Source organism: Girardinichthys multiradiatus, chromosome 24 (assembly GCF_021462225.1).
Source record: "Girardinichthys multiradiatus isolate DD_20200921_A chromosome 24, DD_fGirMul_XY1, whole genome shotgun sequence".
NCBI lineage: Eukaryota > Metazoa > Chordata > Actinopteri > Cyprinodontiformes > Goodeidae > Girardinichthys > Girardinichthys multiradiatus.
Window position 1 is genome coordinate 25,828,556 of NC_061816.1, and position 18,904 is coordinate 25,847,459.

An 18,904-nucleotide genomic window follows, 5' to 3' on the forward strand; every position below is an offset into this window, starting at 1 on the left:
GTTATCCAGCTTCCTTACCTAAACATAGATATTTGTACTTTCTAGCGCTGATTGCTTCATAAAATGTCAGCCGAATTCCTTGTTACTTTTAAACACAGAATATATTCTGGCCATCATATTTGATACGATGTGTTACGTTGATTATGTGCAAAAACGTCATAAAAACCCATTTTTTCCAACGAGGTTCGTTAGATGAACTCTTCACGGCTGTAGACACAGTGAGAACGAACTGCAGATCAACAGGAGGATCGGTTCAAGAGAAGCCGCATATAGAAACAAAACAGAGGATCAACAAGTTGAATACCGAGCAATAATCCATCCATGTCGAAGATAACATGGGTCGCAGGTTTGTAGATGCAGACTGAAGTCGACATGTTTCGTTCCGCGTCAGCTCCGCGCATGCGCACCAATGACGTGACGTTCACAAACGAATCGATGCCTCAGAACGGCTCCTGTACCTTGAACGATAGCACTCGAGTCTTAGAGCGGTTCTTTGTTTTTTATTAATCATTGAACCTACCAATGACATCTGAAATGAAATGAAATTTCTCTCCTTCTTCCACAATAAGATCCAGACAATTCGATCATCCCTCACCACTCTCACCTCGCACTTACCCCTTTCTACTTCCGGCTCTCTGCCTGCTCAGACGCTTTTCTCCTAAGCTCCCTGCTTGCTTGCACTCTTTTACTCCTAACTTGTTATCTCTTTGTCAAAATTACGGAAATATTGGACTAAAACTACTTCTTACCAGGGACTCCCAAAAATTATTATTATTTTTATTTAATTTTTTCTAAAGGATTTTGATGTTTTTATAATCTAACTCGAAAAAATGACAAGTTGATGCCAGCTAATCAGCACAACATGCCTCCTTTCACCACAGAGGACACAGTTTTACAGAAATTGGCTGTTTTGGAGATGAAAATCCACCAACTAGCAGTGAATGTGGAGGTGAATATGGGGTAAAGCGATGATTCAACTCTGCCTGTGATCCCAAACAGTGACAGCCAGCTCAACAACTCTGCCGGCAATCAGAACACTGAGAATAAACCTACCGGGAGACCCCCCCTGGCATGTTTTAGGGGCATGCCCAAAAAATCAAGGTGGACGACTCACTGGAAGATCTCAGCAATTAAATAAATTAGAATGGCCAGAATTACAGAGAAATGCCCCCATTTCCCCTGGGAAAAGGAGACTTCGACAGCGAGCTGCTGTCACAACAACTGATAGGAGTGAGACAGCTGGAAATAATGGAGTTCCCTCCAAAACAGATTTGCTCCACTACAGAATGAAATCCAGGACAATGATCCATCTTCTGAGAACAATAAATGGGTTGAGAACAACATTCATTCTAAAACAGTCTTCTCTTAAATTGCCAGAGAAAAAGCACCCCACCAGACCAAGACCCCTAATAGTGGGCAACACAGCTGTGGATGGGATTAAAAACTTCTGCAACAAGAAAAACACAGAAGTTATGATTGGCACCGTCTTCTGAATATTGTTGGAGGTCTCGATATCAAGGTTCTCAGCTTTTCTGTGGAGATGAGATTTTTTTGAGACTTCTGATGATTAATAAGTGGTTGAAAAAAACATGTGCTACCACACCTGTGAACTTCATCGACAACTTTAATATTTTTTGGGAAAAAAGATAACTCTTCAAGCAAGATGGTTTCTGCTTGAACAAGCCAGGAGCCAGACGTCTCACATCTAATTTCTTCTATGCAATAAATAATCCGCCAGCAGCTTCGACCTTCAGCAGAGAACATGGAGTATCAACAACAATGATAACGCTGCCTCCAACAGCTCCAGCAGAAACAACCGGCCAGTTGGCTGAGAAAGAGAGGTCATCACAAAAGGTCTCCCCATCAAAATCCACAGGAGAAGTGGACTCCCCCCGGTTCAAAATCTCTCTGCTTACCTTTCAGTGCCTGCATGGTGATGCGCCATCTTATTTAAAAGACCTTCTAACCCTTCACTGTCTTTCATGTGCGCTCTGTTCTTCCAACACTGACCTTCTTCACATTGCCAGGACTTGATCCCGCACTTTTACTTGTGTATTTTATCTGCATTTTCATTTCTATTTTTATTTTATGTTGTAAATATGAATCTGAGAATATTATTTAATATTTAATATTAATATTTTAATATTTTACCGTAAACACGGTTGCGGGCCGTAGTCTTTCCTCCAGACTCGGCTTGTCGAAACAGCTTCTCCACCGGCTTCTCTCGAACCCGTTTGCTTCAGTGGGGCCTCGAAGAAAAAATGTAAGCAACTCTTACACCTTAATTTCCCCGTTCATGAATGAAAATACCGGATACACAGACAGTATTTCATTCTACTTAACTTTTGCATATGATCGGTGATCGGTCCTTGGATCCAGTTGAATTGATGTCTTTTTGCCAGCAAAAGACATTCAGCGCGCTGTGTTCCCTCCTGACCAATCCCTCTGGAAGGCCGTATGGAAGAGAAAGACTTGTGGAAAGGTGGGGCTTTTATTTGGGTATTGGCACCACAAGAAGTCCGCAGTTACCCCTTTTCCTGGCTGTGCTGGAAGAAGGTTAATGCACTTTATTTTGAAAGGTTCCAGGAAAGTATGTACCGGAGTTTTAGTGTTGAAAACCCATGGCTGTGTGGTTCCAACATTTATTAGTTGTTTTTCTCTGTCTATCAACTGGAGCACTTTGAGATTTTTTTAGGAATGTAAAGTGCATTACAAATAAAATGTATTATTATAACCAGGTACATTACTTTAGAATCAGAATCAGATCAGAATCAGCTTTATTGCCAAGTTGTTTATCATGACATTACACCTTTATTTATTTATAATTTATTTATTTTTATCTGGGAATAAAATTTTAACAATCCCTGAATGCCACCAAGCGGTCAAAATTATTAGCCGAATTAAAAGGAAAGCACAATACGCAGTTTCAGCCATCGCACATGTTTGGGTTAGTAAAGTGTCAGCATGGCATGGTGTGAGATTAAGTGATGTTATTATTCTATTCAAAAATACTTTATTAATCCTGAAGGTAAATTAAATATTGTTGTAGTTCATATTATGAAGGTTTCTTCAAAGAGCCATAGATGACTGATGGCTTTGGACATGAGGGATCTCCAGTAGTAGTCTGTCTTACAGCAGGTCTGAAGATGCCTCTGACTGAGGGTACTCTGTTGTTGTACAACAGTCACATGAAGAGGATGCTTAGGGTTCTCTGTAATGTTCTTAATTTTATGAAGAATCCTTCTTTGCAAAATGATCTCCAGATGAGTCCCAAGAAGAGATCCAGCCTTCTTTCTTTCCTTAGCTTGTTGAGCTTTTTAAAGTCCCTGGTTCTGATGCTGCTTCCCCAGCAGATGATGGCAGAAGAGATCAAACTCTCCACAACACACTTATGGAAGATATGCAGCATATTTCTGCAAACACTGAAGTTTCCACACCGTATCACAAAGCGATCCACCAGCTCCCTGTACTCAGCTTCTTGTCCATCTCTGATCCACCCCACGACTGCAGAATCATCCGCGTATTTCTGCAGATGACAGGATTCTGTCTGGTCCTGGAAGTCTGAGGTGTACAGACTGAAAAGGAATGGTGAGAGTACAGTCCCCTGTGTTGCTCCTGTGCTGCTGACTACTTAGTTAGACACCCAATACTTCAGTCTCACAAACTGTTGTCTGTCTGGCAGGTAGTCTTGGATCCAGGAGATTGTTGAGGACTCTACCTGAGTCTTCTAGATTCTGACAAAGCAAATCAGGTTGAATTGTATTAAATTCATTGGAGAAATCACTGGCTTTGTCAAGATGACAGTGAGTTTGTTGAAGCAGGTGTATGATAGCATTTTCAACTCCAACTTCACAGTGATAAGCAAACTGAAGAGAGTCTTGATAGTTTATTATTTGCTTATTCAGGTTGGCCAACATGAGTCTCTCTAGGACCTTCGTGGAGTGGGATGTCAGGGTAACAGGTCTATGGTCATTGAGGACTGATGGGTGAGTTTTCTTTGGTACCGGAACAAGACAGGAGGTCTTCCACAACACCGGAACCTTCTTCTGGGCCAGGCTAAGGTTGAAGAGGTGCTGCAGAATCCCACAGAGTTGCTCTGCACAGGCCTTAAGGACTCTAGGGCTGACACCATCTGGACATGTAGCCTTATTCTGGTTCAGTCTTTGCAGTTGCCGCTTGACCTGACTTCATGAGACACACAAGTGGAAGGTGGAGGCAAAGGGAGCATCATCATCTTCTGATTTGGTTGAAGGCAAACATGTAGGAGCAGAAGGGTCCATGGTTGAGGTGGAAGATAAAACATTTGAGGTGTGACATGAAAGCTGGATATCATAAGACGGTGGGGTGTCTGGCTGTGAGCAGGAGAGGAAGATCCTGAGCTTGTTTCTGAACTGAACCTTATAAGAAATATGATTAGTGATTAATTACTATTTATCAATAATTATAATTTAAAATCATAATTTGAAAAAATAATTTTCTTAACCAAAAATAATTACTTAAGAATCAAAATCAGAGATGTCCTCTGGTGTTGTAATTATGGATCAAGGCCCTTGATAATTACAATTAGTAAATTCTTAGTAATAATTGATAACTATTAGTGGATGTCACTGTTTAATAAACCACTTCACTGAAGGTGGGGGAACTTTGACCTTATTTTGACAGACAAATCACTCTTGCTCAAAATAAACACAAACGCTTTCTCTTTATCTATGTGAATATTTATTAAATAAACAGCCCCGATACACCTCACTATTTCGATTCAATAATCTTCACCTAATCAAGCTTGCAAAAAGTCTACACAAAAGGGGTAAAATAACAAACTAAACAAGATAAAACAACATTGAGTGTGTATGAAAGTCAAACCAGCAGTTATGGCAAAAACAAGAGAAAATATGGTACTGGGCGAAGCTTTGGGTGCGGCCTCCACCAGGCTGCAGTCATAAAACCCCCAAGGTTGGAGCTCAGTGAAACACAAAGACTCATAAAACTTTTAGCCGGCAACCAGTGGAAAAACACTAAGAGTGAAGACAATGAAATAGCGAGTATTCCACCATGAGATTCTAGCAGTTCAACTTTAAGTTCAGCTGAATCTACGCTCAGGTGTTCAAACACAGTGAGACACGCACAGCTTCAAAGCGCGGCGGCTTTCAGAGTCCAACAACAATCAACGTTTCAATAAGACATTTCATGTACATACAACTTAAAACACATTGAAACATTAGTGCCGATTCTAAATCGCCCAAAAATCGTACTCTATCCTGCCCAAGTTATTTCTAATAGAAATAAAAACGGGATTACTTGGTGTTGTCTTCACTGGAGCAGGGGAGAAGGGGGAGTTTGTTACGCGTCTGTAACAAACTCAAAGACAGCCAGCCTTCCTCCTTTGGCAAAAGGGGAAAATATGACGGACCATCAGCAGTCAACTGGAAAAAAAAAAACAAAGAGGAAAACTTCGTCTCCTTGGAAAACCTCCGTCGGTTTTTGTTGGGTCACGTGTTAAATCCACGCTTCAAAGTAAAGACTACTGGTCTTCTTATCCCAGAAATCCTAGCTCGTTGAGCTTCTCATGAATTTGGCCAGTGAGGAGAATTAATGAAAACCCACGTATGGTTTATTCTCCAGAATGATGCGCCTCCGTTGTGTGGTAACTACATCTTGGTTTCCAGCGGGAGAAAAGCAAAGGTGGGGCATCTTCCGTGTCCTTATTTAGCCCACTGTGACATCAGAGCTGCGACGCATCTTCCTATTAGCTGCAATTCCTGCTGGGAGTTGTGGTACCAGACCATACTGTGGTATATAGTAGATGACACTGGGAAGTATAGTAACGAGCAACCCGTTCTGGTGGGGATGTTGGTATCCACAAAGAAGTTGTTGGGGTTTTTTTTTTAACTGTGTCCTGTCCGGCAGAGTAGCACTCAGAATTGTTGTCTGAGTGCTAAGAAAAAGCCCTACATATTTACTTTCACAAGTGGAGCATTACAGCTAACTCTTTAAAGCTCTGCTTGATATCCATGAGAATCTTTATCAGAAACTGCTTTTGGATATTTTCAATTGTTACGGACACAGAGACGGAAATAAAAAGGAAAAAATAGAAGAGAGAAAGGGGGTCAAAAAGGAAAAGGGGAGAGAAGGGGAATAGAATGGAGAAAAGAAAGAAGGATAAATAGAATACAAGATAACACCCTGCTTGCTTCTACAACTGCAGAAAAGTTCATGTTACCAGCTTTTTTACCAAAAAGTGCATGGTATTTATGAATGCAAGATGTACTTAGTGTTAAATACGGCTCAATATCAAACATTTGTGTATCTGTTAACACCTGAATCTAAGCACCTGTGGGTCTGAGTGTGAGCGAGCCTGTAAGAGTTTTCCATAAAAATATGCAATAGTGAGTGTAAGGAGCCACAAACCTGCCCCCCTGGACGTGGGACAGATACGGAGGAGATCCGAGCTACAGACATCCAAAGGCCCCCCAGAGCACAGGAACCCCATGAGAACCATTGCTGGGACTACCACAATCCCCTACAGAGAAGAGCAGGGGAGAGTCCCAGAGGAACCACCTAGCAGACATAGTGCAGAAGCCCCAAAGAGCTGCAGCGACAAGCCCGAGCAGATCCAGGCATGGACCCAGAGACACAAGATCCTGGAACATATCACTCCTAAAGCAGTGGCCCAACAGACCCCAGGGTTCAAGCCCCAGCAAGCAGCCACTGGAAGTGAGCCAGCACACACCAAAGCACCCAGCCCACGGACGCAGAGGACCACAAGCACACCAGCAGGTGGAGACACCGACCACCGGCAGGTAATGTGGCAGGGAGGAAATAGGCCCCACATTTGATGGGGGGCCTAAACTGATCCAGAAGAGGGAGCAGTCCAAGTTCCAACCTGACACAAAAAACAGGTACACACAGTCACAATGACACATTTCCACCCTCATGCGTACACATAAAAACACACAACCACACACCCAACATAAAGATAAACAACAATTGACGTCGTACATTTACTCACACTCCCCATACATACTCTATACTCCCAGGTCCAGGTGCTGATACCCCATAGGGGCAACCAGCCCTTGAAGCCAGGATGTGGTCCCCTTCCCTCTGGGGGTGGAGACAGGCAGACATTTTTTGATGTCCTCTCCATGTGGCTGGCACTGTGCATCCCAGTCTGTAGCCTCAAAGCAACCTCGCAGGGCTTCTTCAGCTTCCTGTGAAACATCTTCTCACAGTTCTTTTTATTGCAGGTTGCCTCTGAACAGGGGGCTTACATTTCAAACAACATTTGGTTTTCTCTGATAGAGCACCAGACAAACTGCTGAAACGTTGGAAGTGTAGCAGAGAGTGAAGCATGGTTAAAATCCCCAGATATTGCCACAAACACGTTGGGGTGTTGTGTCTGTAGCTTCGCAACAACTGAGCTGATGGCATCACATGCAGTGTTGGCAACAGCTAAAGGTGGAACTCATACTGTTGTCAAAATAAAACTGGTTAACTCTCTGGGTAAATAATATGGATGAAAACTTACTACCAACAGTTTGATATCTAGAATGCAGAGTCGACACTTCACAGTAAAATGTCCAGGATTACAACATCTGTTGTTCAAAAGTACTGCCAGTCCACCTCCTTTACGTTTGCCGCCCCTCTTGAAATCTTCCTGCTCGTATGGTCAGAAAGCCTGGCAGAGAGACGCTAGGGTCAGGGATATGATCCTGAAGCCAAGTCTCAGTAAAACACATAATACTGCATTCTCGAAACTCTGGTTGGGTCCTTTGTAGGGCTTGGAATTCATCCAACTTGTTTACCAACGATCTCACATTGTCCATCATGATTGATGAAAGAGATGGTTTGAACTTCCTCCTTCTCTCTCCTCTCTTTGCTCCTGCTCTGCATCCATAGCGCCTCCTTTTCAACTCATCAGGCAATTGGGTTGGTTTGAGTTATTATCGGGTCATTACTACTGTATTTGAGTTGTAGTTGATTTGAATTTGTAGCAGTGGTGCTCATATTGGGTTGCTACATGCACCTCATCGCCCACTTTGGACCTCTTGCCCTCCTGTTCTTTAGAATGGTTTATGTTAGAGGTGGTGTCTGGGAAGAGAAAATTGGTTTATTTAATTGTGTTTTGCTTGTCTGTGGTGCTTAACTATTTGAGTGTGTTATATACAGGGGTTGGACAATGAAACTGAAACACCTGTCATTTTAGTGTGGGAGGTTTCATGGCTAAATCGGACCAGCCTGGTAGCCAGTCTTCATTGATTGCACATTGCACCAGTAAGAGCAGAGTGTGAAGGTTCAATTAGCAGGGTAAGAGCACAGTTTTGATCAAAATATTGAAATGCACACAACATTATGGGTGACATACCAGAGTTCAAAAGAGGACAAATTGTTGGTGCACATCTTGCTGGCGCATCTGTGACCAAGACAGCAAGTCTTTGTTATGTATCAAGAACCACAGTATCCAGGGTAATGTCAGCATATCACCAAGAAGGACGAACCACATCTAACAGGATTAACTGTGGACGCAAGAGGAAGCTGTCTGAAAGGGATGTTTGGGTGCTAACCCGGATGGTATCCAAAAAAACATAAAACCACAGCTGTCCAAATCACGGCAGAAGTAAATGTGCACCTCAACTCTCCTGTTTCCACCAGAACTGTCAATATACATGGCCGGGCTGCTATAGCCAAACCTTCGGTCACTCATGCCAATGCCAAACGTCGGTTTCAATGGTGCAAGGAGCGCAAATCTTGGGCTGTGGACAATGTGAAACATGTATTGTTCTCTGATGAATCCACCTTTACTGTTTTCCCCACATCTGGGAGAGTTACGGTGTGGAGAAGCCCCAAAGAAGCGTACCACCCAGACTGTTGCATGCCCAGAGTGAAGCATGGGGGTGGATCAGTGATGGTTTGGGCTGCCATATCATGGCATTCCCTTGGCCCAATACTTGTGCTAGATGGGCGCGTCACTGCCAAGGACTACCGAACCATTGTTGAGGACCATGTGCATCCAATGGTTCAAACATTGTATCCTGAAGGCGGTGCCGTGTATCAGGATGACAATGCACCAATACACACAGCAAGACTGGTGAAAGATTGGTTTGATGAACATGAAAGTGAAGTTGAACATCTCCCATGGCCTGGACAGTCACCAGATGTAAATATTATTGAGCCTCTTTGGGGTGTTTCGGAGGAGCGGGTCAGGAAACGTTTTCCTCCACCAGTATCACGTAGTGACCTGGCCAGTATCCTGCAAGAAGAATGGCTTAAAATCCCTCTGACCACTGTGCAGGACTTGTATATGTCATTCCCAAGACGAATTGACGCTGTATTGGCTGCAAAAAGAGGCCCTACACCATACTAATAAATTATTGTGGTCTAAAACTAGGTGTTTCAGTTTCATTGTCCAACCCCTGTATAACAAAGTGTAATGTGTTCTTATGTTCATAACAGTGTGGAATTAGTCTGAACCTGTAGCGCTTAGAAAGTTAACTGTGCAGAACAATATGTATTATTTGTGAACTTGAAAAAACAGGCACTAAAGGGTGTGAGTGCATGTGTCAGTTTCATCAATAGAAGATGCCTCAGAACTGACCTTCAGCAAAAGAATGTATGAGAAACTGACTGCAGCCAAAGAATGTGTGAGAAACTGATAAGGTGCTGCACAACAAATGTAAAATGTATATTCCCTGGTATATGTGTGTTCAATAAAAGAACGGTGCAGGGGAGAGAAGAGCAGAAGTGTTCCTGACTACACAGAGACAGCACCTCTCTTCCCCGGCCGGGTGAATCAGCTTCAACCTCTAGTCCGTGTTTTGCTTTCTTAGACATTTAAGTTTAGTTTTTTCTCGAGCAGAATTAAGATGCTTTGACCAAATAAACGAACACGCAGGAGTTTAGAAGGACAACTCCGACAACTTGGTGACTCCCGACGTGATTTGGGAAAAGCGAGGGCTTTCGGCTAAATGAGAACTTCACCAAAAGACGTCTTGACACCAGGGTACCCTCCTCACTTCTAACAAAGGTAAGGCAGAACCTGTTTAAACGAACTCTGCTCTTTTGGCATTGTCGATAGGCCTAAATTCTTGGTGTCAGATGTCTGAGTAAGTGAAATGTTCTGCTAAATTTAAAATGTGTAGACCAGTGTGTTAAGGTAATATAAAAGAGGTCATGTAAAGTAAAGTGAGAAATAGGGTTTGAGGCCCGTGTGTTTCCTGAGTTGGCAACTCTACATGGTTTCTGACGAGAATTCATGATTTTGCTGGGTTGAAGTCCCGGAGGGTGGGAACCTCCGAAGTGTAAACAGTTTTCTTAAGGTTTAAGTCCTTCAAAAACGGGGTTCGAGTCCCCTGGAATTAAGGGTTAGAGTCCCTCAAAAAAACGGGGTTCAAGTCCTCTGGAATTAACGGTTAGAGTCTGTCAAAAAAACGGGGTTCAAGTCCTCTGGAATTAAGGGTTAGAGTCCCTCAAAAAACGGGGTTCGAGTCCCCTAGAATTTGAGGGTTAGAGTCCCTCTGGATAAGGGTTAAAGTCCCTAGGTTGTTCATTGTATTCTGGAGTCAGAAAGCTAAGACCGGGCAAAAACACAAAGGTTTGAATGCTGTATTTTATTCGAGTTCTGTCTCAATAAAACCAGATTACAGATGTGGTAATTCATAAAACACATAGTCTGAAGTCCCGTGAAGCTATAAGTTACTGTGAACAGTTTGTATGAATCTGTAAGACCAGTAACAGTGAGTGCATGACTGTGAGTTATAAATGACATTTGTAACAAGACCAGCATGAGAAAACTATGAGCTGGAATAGGATAATTCAGCAAGAATAGTTAGACTTGGAGGACATCTAGTGGACTCCAGAGAAAAGTACATAATACACAAACGCATAAAATCGATGAGCTGTTCACATTAGGGATAATCTGTGAGACAGACTTGTTAGGAGGAGTGTGTGAAAAATACGGTGTGACTGGAGAGAGGCGCAGCGGTTCGCCAGACTCTCATTGCAGGTGAATGAATGCAGCATTCCTGTATGGAAACCTAACTGGTGTCAACAATGACGGTGCTGATAAGCTGCTTGGTTTGGGGGAAAATTGAGGTGTCTTGAGACGTGTGTATGTCACTCTCAAAATAGTCCAGATACCAGGGACATAGCGTGCCATATTTTCTGGACGGCCTCAGTTGACCAGTGAATGAACAGAGTGGAGTGAAGAAAGGTGGGAATACTTTTCAGGGTGTGAATACTTTTCTAGGGTGCGAAAACGTTTTACAGAAGGGTGCGAAAACCTTTCTTCTAAACATGGACGGAGAATTTGATAGGGAAACGGATGACTCAGAGTCGAGTGCAGAGGCACCGGTGTGGAAAACATTTAAGGAACAAGTGTATGTTGTGAGACAACTGGCACAGCAGACTCAAGATGGAAAACAGGCTGAAAAGTTGATTTTAAAAATGGATCAGAAAATACAGGATGAAGTTGAAAAGGATGGAACTGATGAAAAGAGCAGAAAAAGTGTTGGAAGATGGTTTTGGCCAAATATGAAGAAGGCTAAGAAAGAAAGAGAGTTGGCTGAGGAAAAATGCAAAGACAGTGCAAAGGCGCTGCACAACAAATGTGAAATGTATATTCCCTGGTACGTGTGTGTTCAATAAAAGAACGGTGCAGGGGAGAGAAGAGCAGAAGTGTTCCTGACTACACAGAGACAGCACCTCTCTTCCCCGGCTGGGTGAATCAGCTTCAACCTCTAGTCCGTGTTTTGCTTTCTTAGACATTTAAGTTTAGTTTTTATCGAGCAGAATTAAGATGCTTTGACCAAATAAACGAACACGCCGGAGTTTAGAAGGACAACTCCAACAAGTGTTAGCAGGCTACCTTTTAAGTTAATGCTAATGGCCATTGAGTACTAACAGGGTCTATAAGCCTAATGGCTAGTTTATCTTTTTCGGTTAAGTTTTAAAGTTACCACAAACCTTACGTTAATGTGTGATTTAAACACAGATCGGATATAGTAGAGCAATTAGCCCGGACCCATAAAACGGATCTTCTTTTTCAACAGCCCATAACTGGTGTCAAAATAAGGTGAGATCTTTCCATATAATCCATGCAACATTTAGTAACTGCTCACAGTTAACTCCATAAAAGTTACAATAAATATCCTTATATCCTTATGTGTAATCCATGCAATAATTATTAAAACACACAGTTGAAGCAGTGGGGAGTGAAACAAGCATGTTCTCATATTCTGGAGCTGAGAGACTGGAGAGGCCTGTGTGGAGCCACATATTATCTGCCACATGTTATCTGTCTTATCTTTTGCAAAAAATATAAACAAGTATATCCAAAGAAATGATGTATGATCATTTTATATTCTTTCACATGTATTGAATAAAATTAGTAGTCTTAGTAGTCTGATTAACAAGTTAAAAGATGTATGATTGAAATGTTGTTAAGAACTGAGAATTAGAGGAAAAACCTTAAGGTTTGACATTCTCAATCAGCTATATATGAAATAGATAATGTTGTGTGGTGTATGAATAAAAAGGATGAAGTTTAAGTAATGGTTTTAAACTGTAAATGAAGTAAACGCTGTAACTAAACGTTTGAGCAGCACCAATGTAAGAATTAAAGCCTCTGTTTAAGAGGAAGTGTAATGTTAAGTGAGACAGGAATAGAGCAGATGTTCGGGAATTGGGGAAGTGAGAGTTGCAGCTTACAGCACAAGACTGATGACTGGGGCAAAGAAGAGGCTAGCAGACAGCTCATGACTGAGGTGATGATGGCATGTCTGATATGGACACGACTCGGGAAATTCCAGAGAATCACCTTATGTCATGGGTGACCAATGGGACAGCCATGGCAACAACCACTGGCCAATGAGCACAAAGGGTTTGGTGGAAACGCTCTATAAAATGGGCAAGAATAGAGGAACTAGTTGGTTGTTTCCTCACAGAAGACCAGCAAACAAGATCGGACAGACGCTACAGATGAATCAGAGGACCAGAGACACAGCCCAGCTGATCGACTGCATTAAAAAGAGGATCAACCCGTTTGCCTTAGAAGGACTGTGCCTCAAGATTAAGAATCTTATTTAATCTAAATCCATTTTATCCAGACAACAGAAGTGAACTTGAACTTGAACTTGAAGTTTCAGGCTTCTGGAAGTCCTGAATCAACCTCGTTTATGTCTCCAGGTTTCCTTCATCTCTTCAGCCTCTGGAAACTACTGTCTTCGGAGACAAATAACAACAAAGATCCTGTTTAACTGGAGCATCAGTGCCTGCCACTTAAAGGAAGAAAACTGAAGATTAAGTCGTATTCCCTTCAAGAAATCACTCGTTGTTACCAGAAGAACCATCTGCATGGATGAGCCTCCATCTTCAAAGCCTCTCCAAACTCATTAGTTTCAGCATCAGGGTAAGACAGGTTGAATTGATTTATTTATTTCTATTATTGAAATTATTACGTGTTGCCGAATTGAAGTTGTTACTGACCCCTGCATAAGCGTTGCTAATTAAAGAAAGCATATAAAATTCTAGTTAAATCTTGGACATTCAATTAATTGAGTCACCTTATTTTTGTTTTTTCATTGGTGGTAAAAAGTCTTGTTGCCTGGTTCTAAGATATTTTAGGAGGTTTTTATAGGTTGCCTTAGTCAAGTTTGTTAAAACAGCGCCCTTGGGGCTCATGCTGAGCCACTAAAATTAACCTAGCCCATATACCAAGAGCCAGTTGTAAAAATAGGGAATGAGCAGCCGTGAACAAAAATGACTGTCGAAGGTGTGGATGACTGCAATAGGCTACTCGGTTGCCCGGACCTCCAGCTGAAGAAGGGCGAGACTTTTGTATGAAGGCTGTCAGAGGCTAGGCGAGTCATTTCCCGACACCAGCTTAAACAGAACTTTCAGTAAAGCGGCTTAGTAAGACTTTTCAGGTTTAGGGAAGTCCGGACCCGTTGGATGGAGAACTGGACTGAGCAATCCCTTTAGACATGGGGAAGTAGCTCATCGGACAACGAAACTGGCACAGACCTGGATTTGCAGATCTGGAACAAATCTGGGCCAGAAGTGCTACAAAACTAATGCAGAAATGGAATTGTTATTTAATCTTTAGGTTGATTTAGCCATGACACCAGCCATGTACAGTAACTAGATTCACAAAATACGGCCCAGATTTGGATTTAAAGTGCAATGATGATTTGTACAACAGGTCTTCATATAGCACAATATGTGGAAATAAAAGGGTTGCTAAGTTAGCTATCTCCTTTGTGTTTAGCTAAACCACTAACCCCAGATGCAAAGTCATTGCGTCTGTCTGTTCTAATTCCAAATTCCTCAATACAAACCTTTGTTCCTAAACAAACATATGCTCACTGAACTGTAATATCACTTCGTTATTTTATTGGTTTTTGTGTATTTCTTTGTACCCTTCTTGTAGTTATTAGTTTTCCTCATTCTTCTCATTTTCACTTAGTAATGTGGTAATGAGTGTCTAGGAGGATAGTTTTTTAATTAAAGTATTTAATCTAAAATTGAATTATTATTATTTTTTGTTAATAAATTCTTATTCTGTAAAGTAATTTGTTTATTCTATATATGTTTGCAGAGCTTGCTGTTTTGATCACCAGGCCTTGTATTTCCTCTTTCTTCTATTGTTCTGTTGTAAACATACAGGGCTATTCACAGGACAAAACCTGACAAACAGTCTCAAAAAGTACAATGGGAGGCAGATCGTTTAGTCATCAGGCTCCTCTTCTGTAGAACCAGCTCCCAGTTTTAGTCTGTGAGGCAGACACCCTGTCTACTTTTAAGGCTAGGCTTAAAACTTTCCTTTTTGATAAAGCTTATAGTTAGAGTGGCTTAGGTTATCTTGAACTATCTTTGTAGTTATGCTGCTATAGGCTTAGGCTGCTGGAGGACATAATGACCACTTTCACTCTCTTCATTACATTCTCATACTACTCTCCAATTTTACATTATTTGCTTTTATTTCAGCTTTTACCTTTATGTTCTCTCTCTTTTCTCTTCCTAGAAGCTACACATGGCCTGACTCAGTGTCTACCTGTGAAACCTTGATGGAGGGGGGGCATTGTCCAAGCTTCTGCTGGCAAAAACTTAATGCTCACCTTCTACTGATGATACACTTGCCCTGTCTTTCAGTGTTTAACCCTGTCTCTCTCCTACTGACTGAGCTTTTACTCTGACGTACTCTATGTGCTCTCTTTCAGACTCTAACCCTGAAAACTGGCACAGTTTATCTGTTCTTTCTTCCTAGATGAATTGACTAAAGGAGCTACATCCATTAACATTGACTTTTCCATCCAATAGAAAGTACTCCTAGATCAGTGCTTCTTTGTTCTCTTTGTGTCTCTGCTCTGTTCTCTCAAACCTCCAGTTGGTCGTGGCAGATGGCCGCTCACACTGAGCCTGGTTCTGGTACTGCTGGAGGTTTTTTCCTGTTAAAAGGGAGTTTTTCCTCTCCACTGTCGCTACATGCATGCTCAGTATGAGGGATTGCTGCAAAGTCAACGCCAGTGACTGTCCACTGTCTCTACATGCTCATCCGGGAGGAGGGAATGCTGCAAGTCACTGACTGGATGCAATCTGCTGGGTTTCCTTAGATAGAAAAACTTTTCATCAAATTTGAATAAATAACTGAATCTGACTGCACTGTTCAATGGTTACGATTAATTGGAATGTATGTACCTGACTTTGTCAAGTGCCTTGAGACGACATGTTTTGTGAATTGGCGCTATATAAATAAACTGAATTGAATTATAATTGTTATTAGTTGCTAATGGTTAAACCAATCACTGCTGTGGTGCTCTGATTTGTTAGTCTGAAACTTTATTAATCTAACTTTAATATTTTAAAAATATTTTTAACAAATAATAATTGTGCCGCAGGTGGTAGCAATGTTGCCTTGTGGCAAGAAGGTCCTGGGTTTGACTCCTGGCCGGGGATCTTTCTGTATGGAGTTTGCATGTTCTCCCCATGCATTCATGGGTTCTCTACAGGCACTACGGCTTCCTCCCACAGTCCAAAAAGATGACTGTTAGGTTGATTGTTTTCTCCAAATTGCCCTTAGGCGTGACTGAGTGTGTGTCTGTGTTAACCTGAGATGGACTGGCGACATGTGTAGGGTGTGCCTCACTTCCCGCCCATAGACTGCTGGAGATAGGCACCAGCTTCCCCGCAACCCACTATGGAGGAAGTGGTAGAAAATTACTGACTGTCTGACTAATTATAATTATTAATAGCTGCCAAAAGCCAAGCTGAACATATTGTTGCCCAGTAATTATGCAGCACTCATTTGCTGGAATTTTTCAACAAGTCCAAAAAGTCTTTGGCAAGCTGGTTTATATGATGATCAAACTGCAAATGCTACAGTGACAAATGCACACGAAAGCAACGTCGGAACGTCTTTCGGGCTCTGGGAGTTCCTGTTTGTATTTTTGTGCCTGCTATTTACTTTGCTTCACCTCTAGGTGTTGCTTGTGTGCTGTTGGGTTTGGACAGGTGTTCTCCATCTCCTTGATCAAGCTGGGAGGTTTATAAGGAGCATGCTGCCAGCATGCCTTTGTGGTACATTCAACTGGCCAAGTTTATGATACCCATGTTTATTCTAAGCTTTGACTTATCAGTCTTGTCCTCGCTTATTTTCCACGTTCAGTTTTGGACCCAGTTCAAGCTCCTTGAAGAACCTACCTAACCTCATCTCCGAAGCCAAGATTTCCAGTCAGGCTTTGCTGGCAGCTGTTGGACTCCATAACCTCAGATTCTCCGAGTGAAACCTGTCCACCCTCCAGCGAGCGGCACCACTGGACCAAATCAGTAAGGAAACAACGAATCAAAGTACTGATCCATGGAAAGGATCAGTTATCAAAGTGACCAGGCTTACCAAACTTACCAGACCCAGAATAACTCCCCTCCGGCGAACCAGCACCTTGAGATACCTCACACCGCAAAATCCCCATTGTCATCATCCTCTATTTACCTGTTACCCTTCCATGCAGCAGAGAGGTTCTAGTCCCAGATCCCACCTCCATCGGACCTGTGAACAAATAAACACGTTTGCATGTGGGTCAGATTGGCAAGCAAATGACAGAACACTCAGGCCAAGCCAACCCAGCAGAAACACTGAAAAGAACCCTAACTGAACATAGTCACCAAATTCAGGCTCAAGGTTCATCTCTCCGATCTCTTCATGAACAACAAAGATAAACAAATGAACAACTTGAACAGATTTCCTCTCTCTTACGGCATGTTCTCAGTACAAAGGACTCCCCTTTGCCTGGTGGCGCTCCACCAACTCAACAACTACCTTCCGGACATGACATAACTTCCTCAAACCCGGAGAAATTGTCTGGGGAGATCAGAGACTGTGGCAGTTCCTTACAACAGTGTAAGCTGGTTTTCAACCGATCACCTCAATCATTCCCTCATGATGACGTCAAGATGTCTTACATATTAGGATTATTAAGAGGAAGAGCTCTTCGATGGGCTGAATCCAGGTTTACAGAGAGTAATCAGTTCGGATGCACCTATGAAGAATTTATTCAAGAGTTCAAACAAACATTCGCTCAGGAGACAGATCAGACACATATTGCCCGCCGTTTGTGGGCGCTACAACAACAAAACAAACCTCTAACTGAGTTTTCAGTAGATTTCCGCACATTAGCAGCGGCTTCAGGGTGGGATCAGCAGGCACTTAAAGCCGCATTTTTTCAATCACTGGATGAGGCTGTTTAAGGCGGGTTATCTCTGAAAGACGTACCTAAGAAATTAAATGACTTTATTGCCTTAGCTATACGTATCGATTCATGCATGAGAGAAAGGAGAAGGGCCCACTCTGGGCAAGTAGTGAATAAGTTACCATTACTCTCTGGATCTAGATCCACTTCCGCAGCGCCCCAGCCGTTCAGTTTGCCTGAACCAGAACCCATGCAATTAGGTAGGACCAGACTTACACCTGATGAGCGACAGCATCGAAAAGAAGCAAATCAATGTTTTTATTGTGGATCACCAGATCATTTTGTCTTTTCCTGCCCACTTCGGCCAAAAGGGAGGGGTCCGTTGACTGTAAAGGGGGAGCCGGCGGACCAGCATTGTAGCTCTAAGACCCCTAGACTCACCTTGCCTGCTACTTTGTTGTATAACAACAAACGTTTTTCGGCCCTGATTGATTCTGGTAGCGATCAGAATTTAATTGATCAAGCCCTTGTCAGCAAATACCAGATTGAGACCGTACCGCTTCCTGTGTCACGTCCAGGCTTTGGATGATAGTTCCCTTCACTCCATAACTCACCAGACCAAGCCACTCGAACTAATCATATCAGGTAATCACAGAGAATTTATCACGCTCCTTGTGTTTCCCATATCTCAGAGCTCTGTGGTTCTAGGCCTTCCCTGGTTACAGATTCATAATCCGAATCTTAACTGGGCCAAAGTCCGTATTGAATCCTTGTCATCTAAATGCTTATCTTTTTGTTTACAGTCGGCTGTCTCACCTAACGTCTCTGTTTCAGAACGCAAGGAGGAGGAACTTTCAGATCTCACTCAAGTCCCCACTGAGTATTATGATCTGAGGATGGTGTTCAGTAAGTCTAGGGCCTTGACTCTGCCTCCTCACCGGCCCTATGACTGCGCAATAGATCTTCTTCCTGGAGTACCATTACCTTCAAGTCGCCAATACAACATTTCAAATCCTGAACGAGCCACCATGGAAAAATATATTTCTGAATCTCTGGCAGCTGGTATAATCCGTCCATCATCCTCTCCACTAGGAGCTGTTTTTTTCTTTGTTGGGATGAATCATTACCTCCTTGTATAGATTACCGCGGACTTAATCAAATAACTGTTTTGGGAGCAAGCAGTCTGATCTCTGAGCCAAAATAATTAAAACAGTACTCAGAAATAT

General features: G+C 42.4%; 1 protein-coding gene across 1 annotated transcript in view; it reads right to left on the minus strand.

The window, feature by feature from the left end:
* Positions 1-462, minus strand: part of LOC124861270 (pseudouridine 5'-phosphatase) — a 72,239-nt gene extending 71,777 nt beyond the window's left edge. The window contains exon 1 of the mRNA XM_047354844.1: positions 305-462. Coding sequence (XP_047210800.1) covers positions 305-401 — 97 coding nt within the window. The 5' untranslated portion in view covers positions 402-462. The remainder of the gene's footprint in view (positions 1-304) is intronic.
* Between the last annotated feature and the right edge of the window lie 18,442 nt (positions 463-18,904).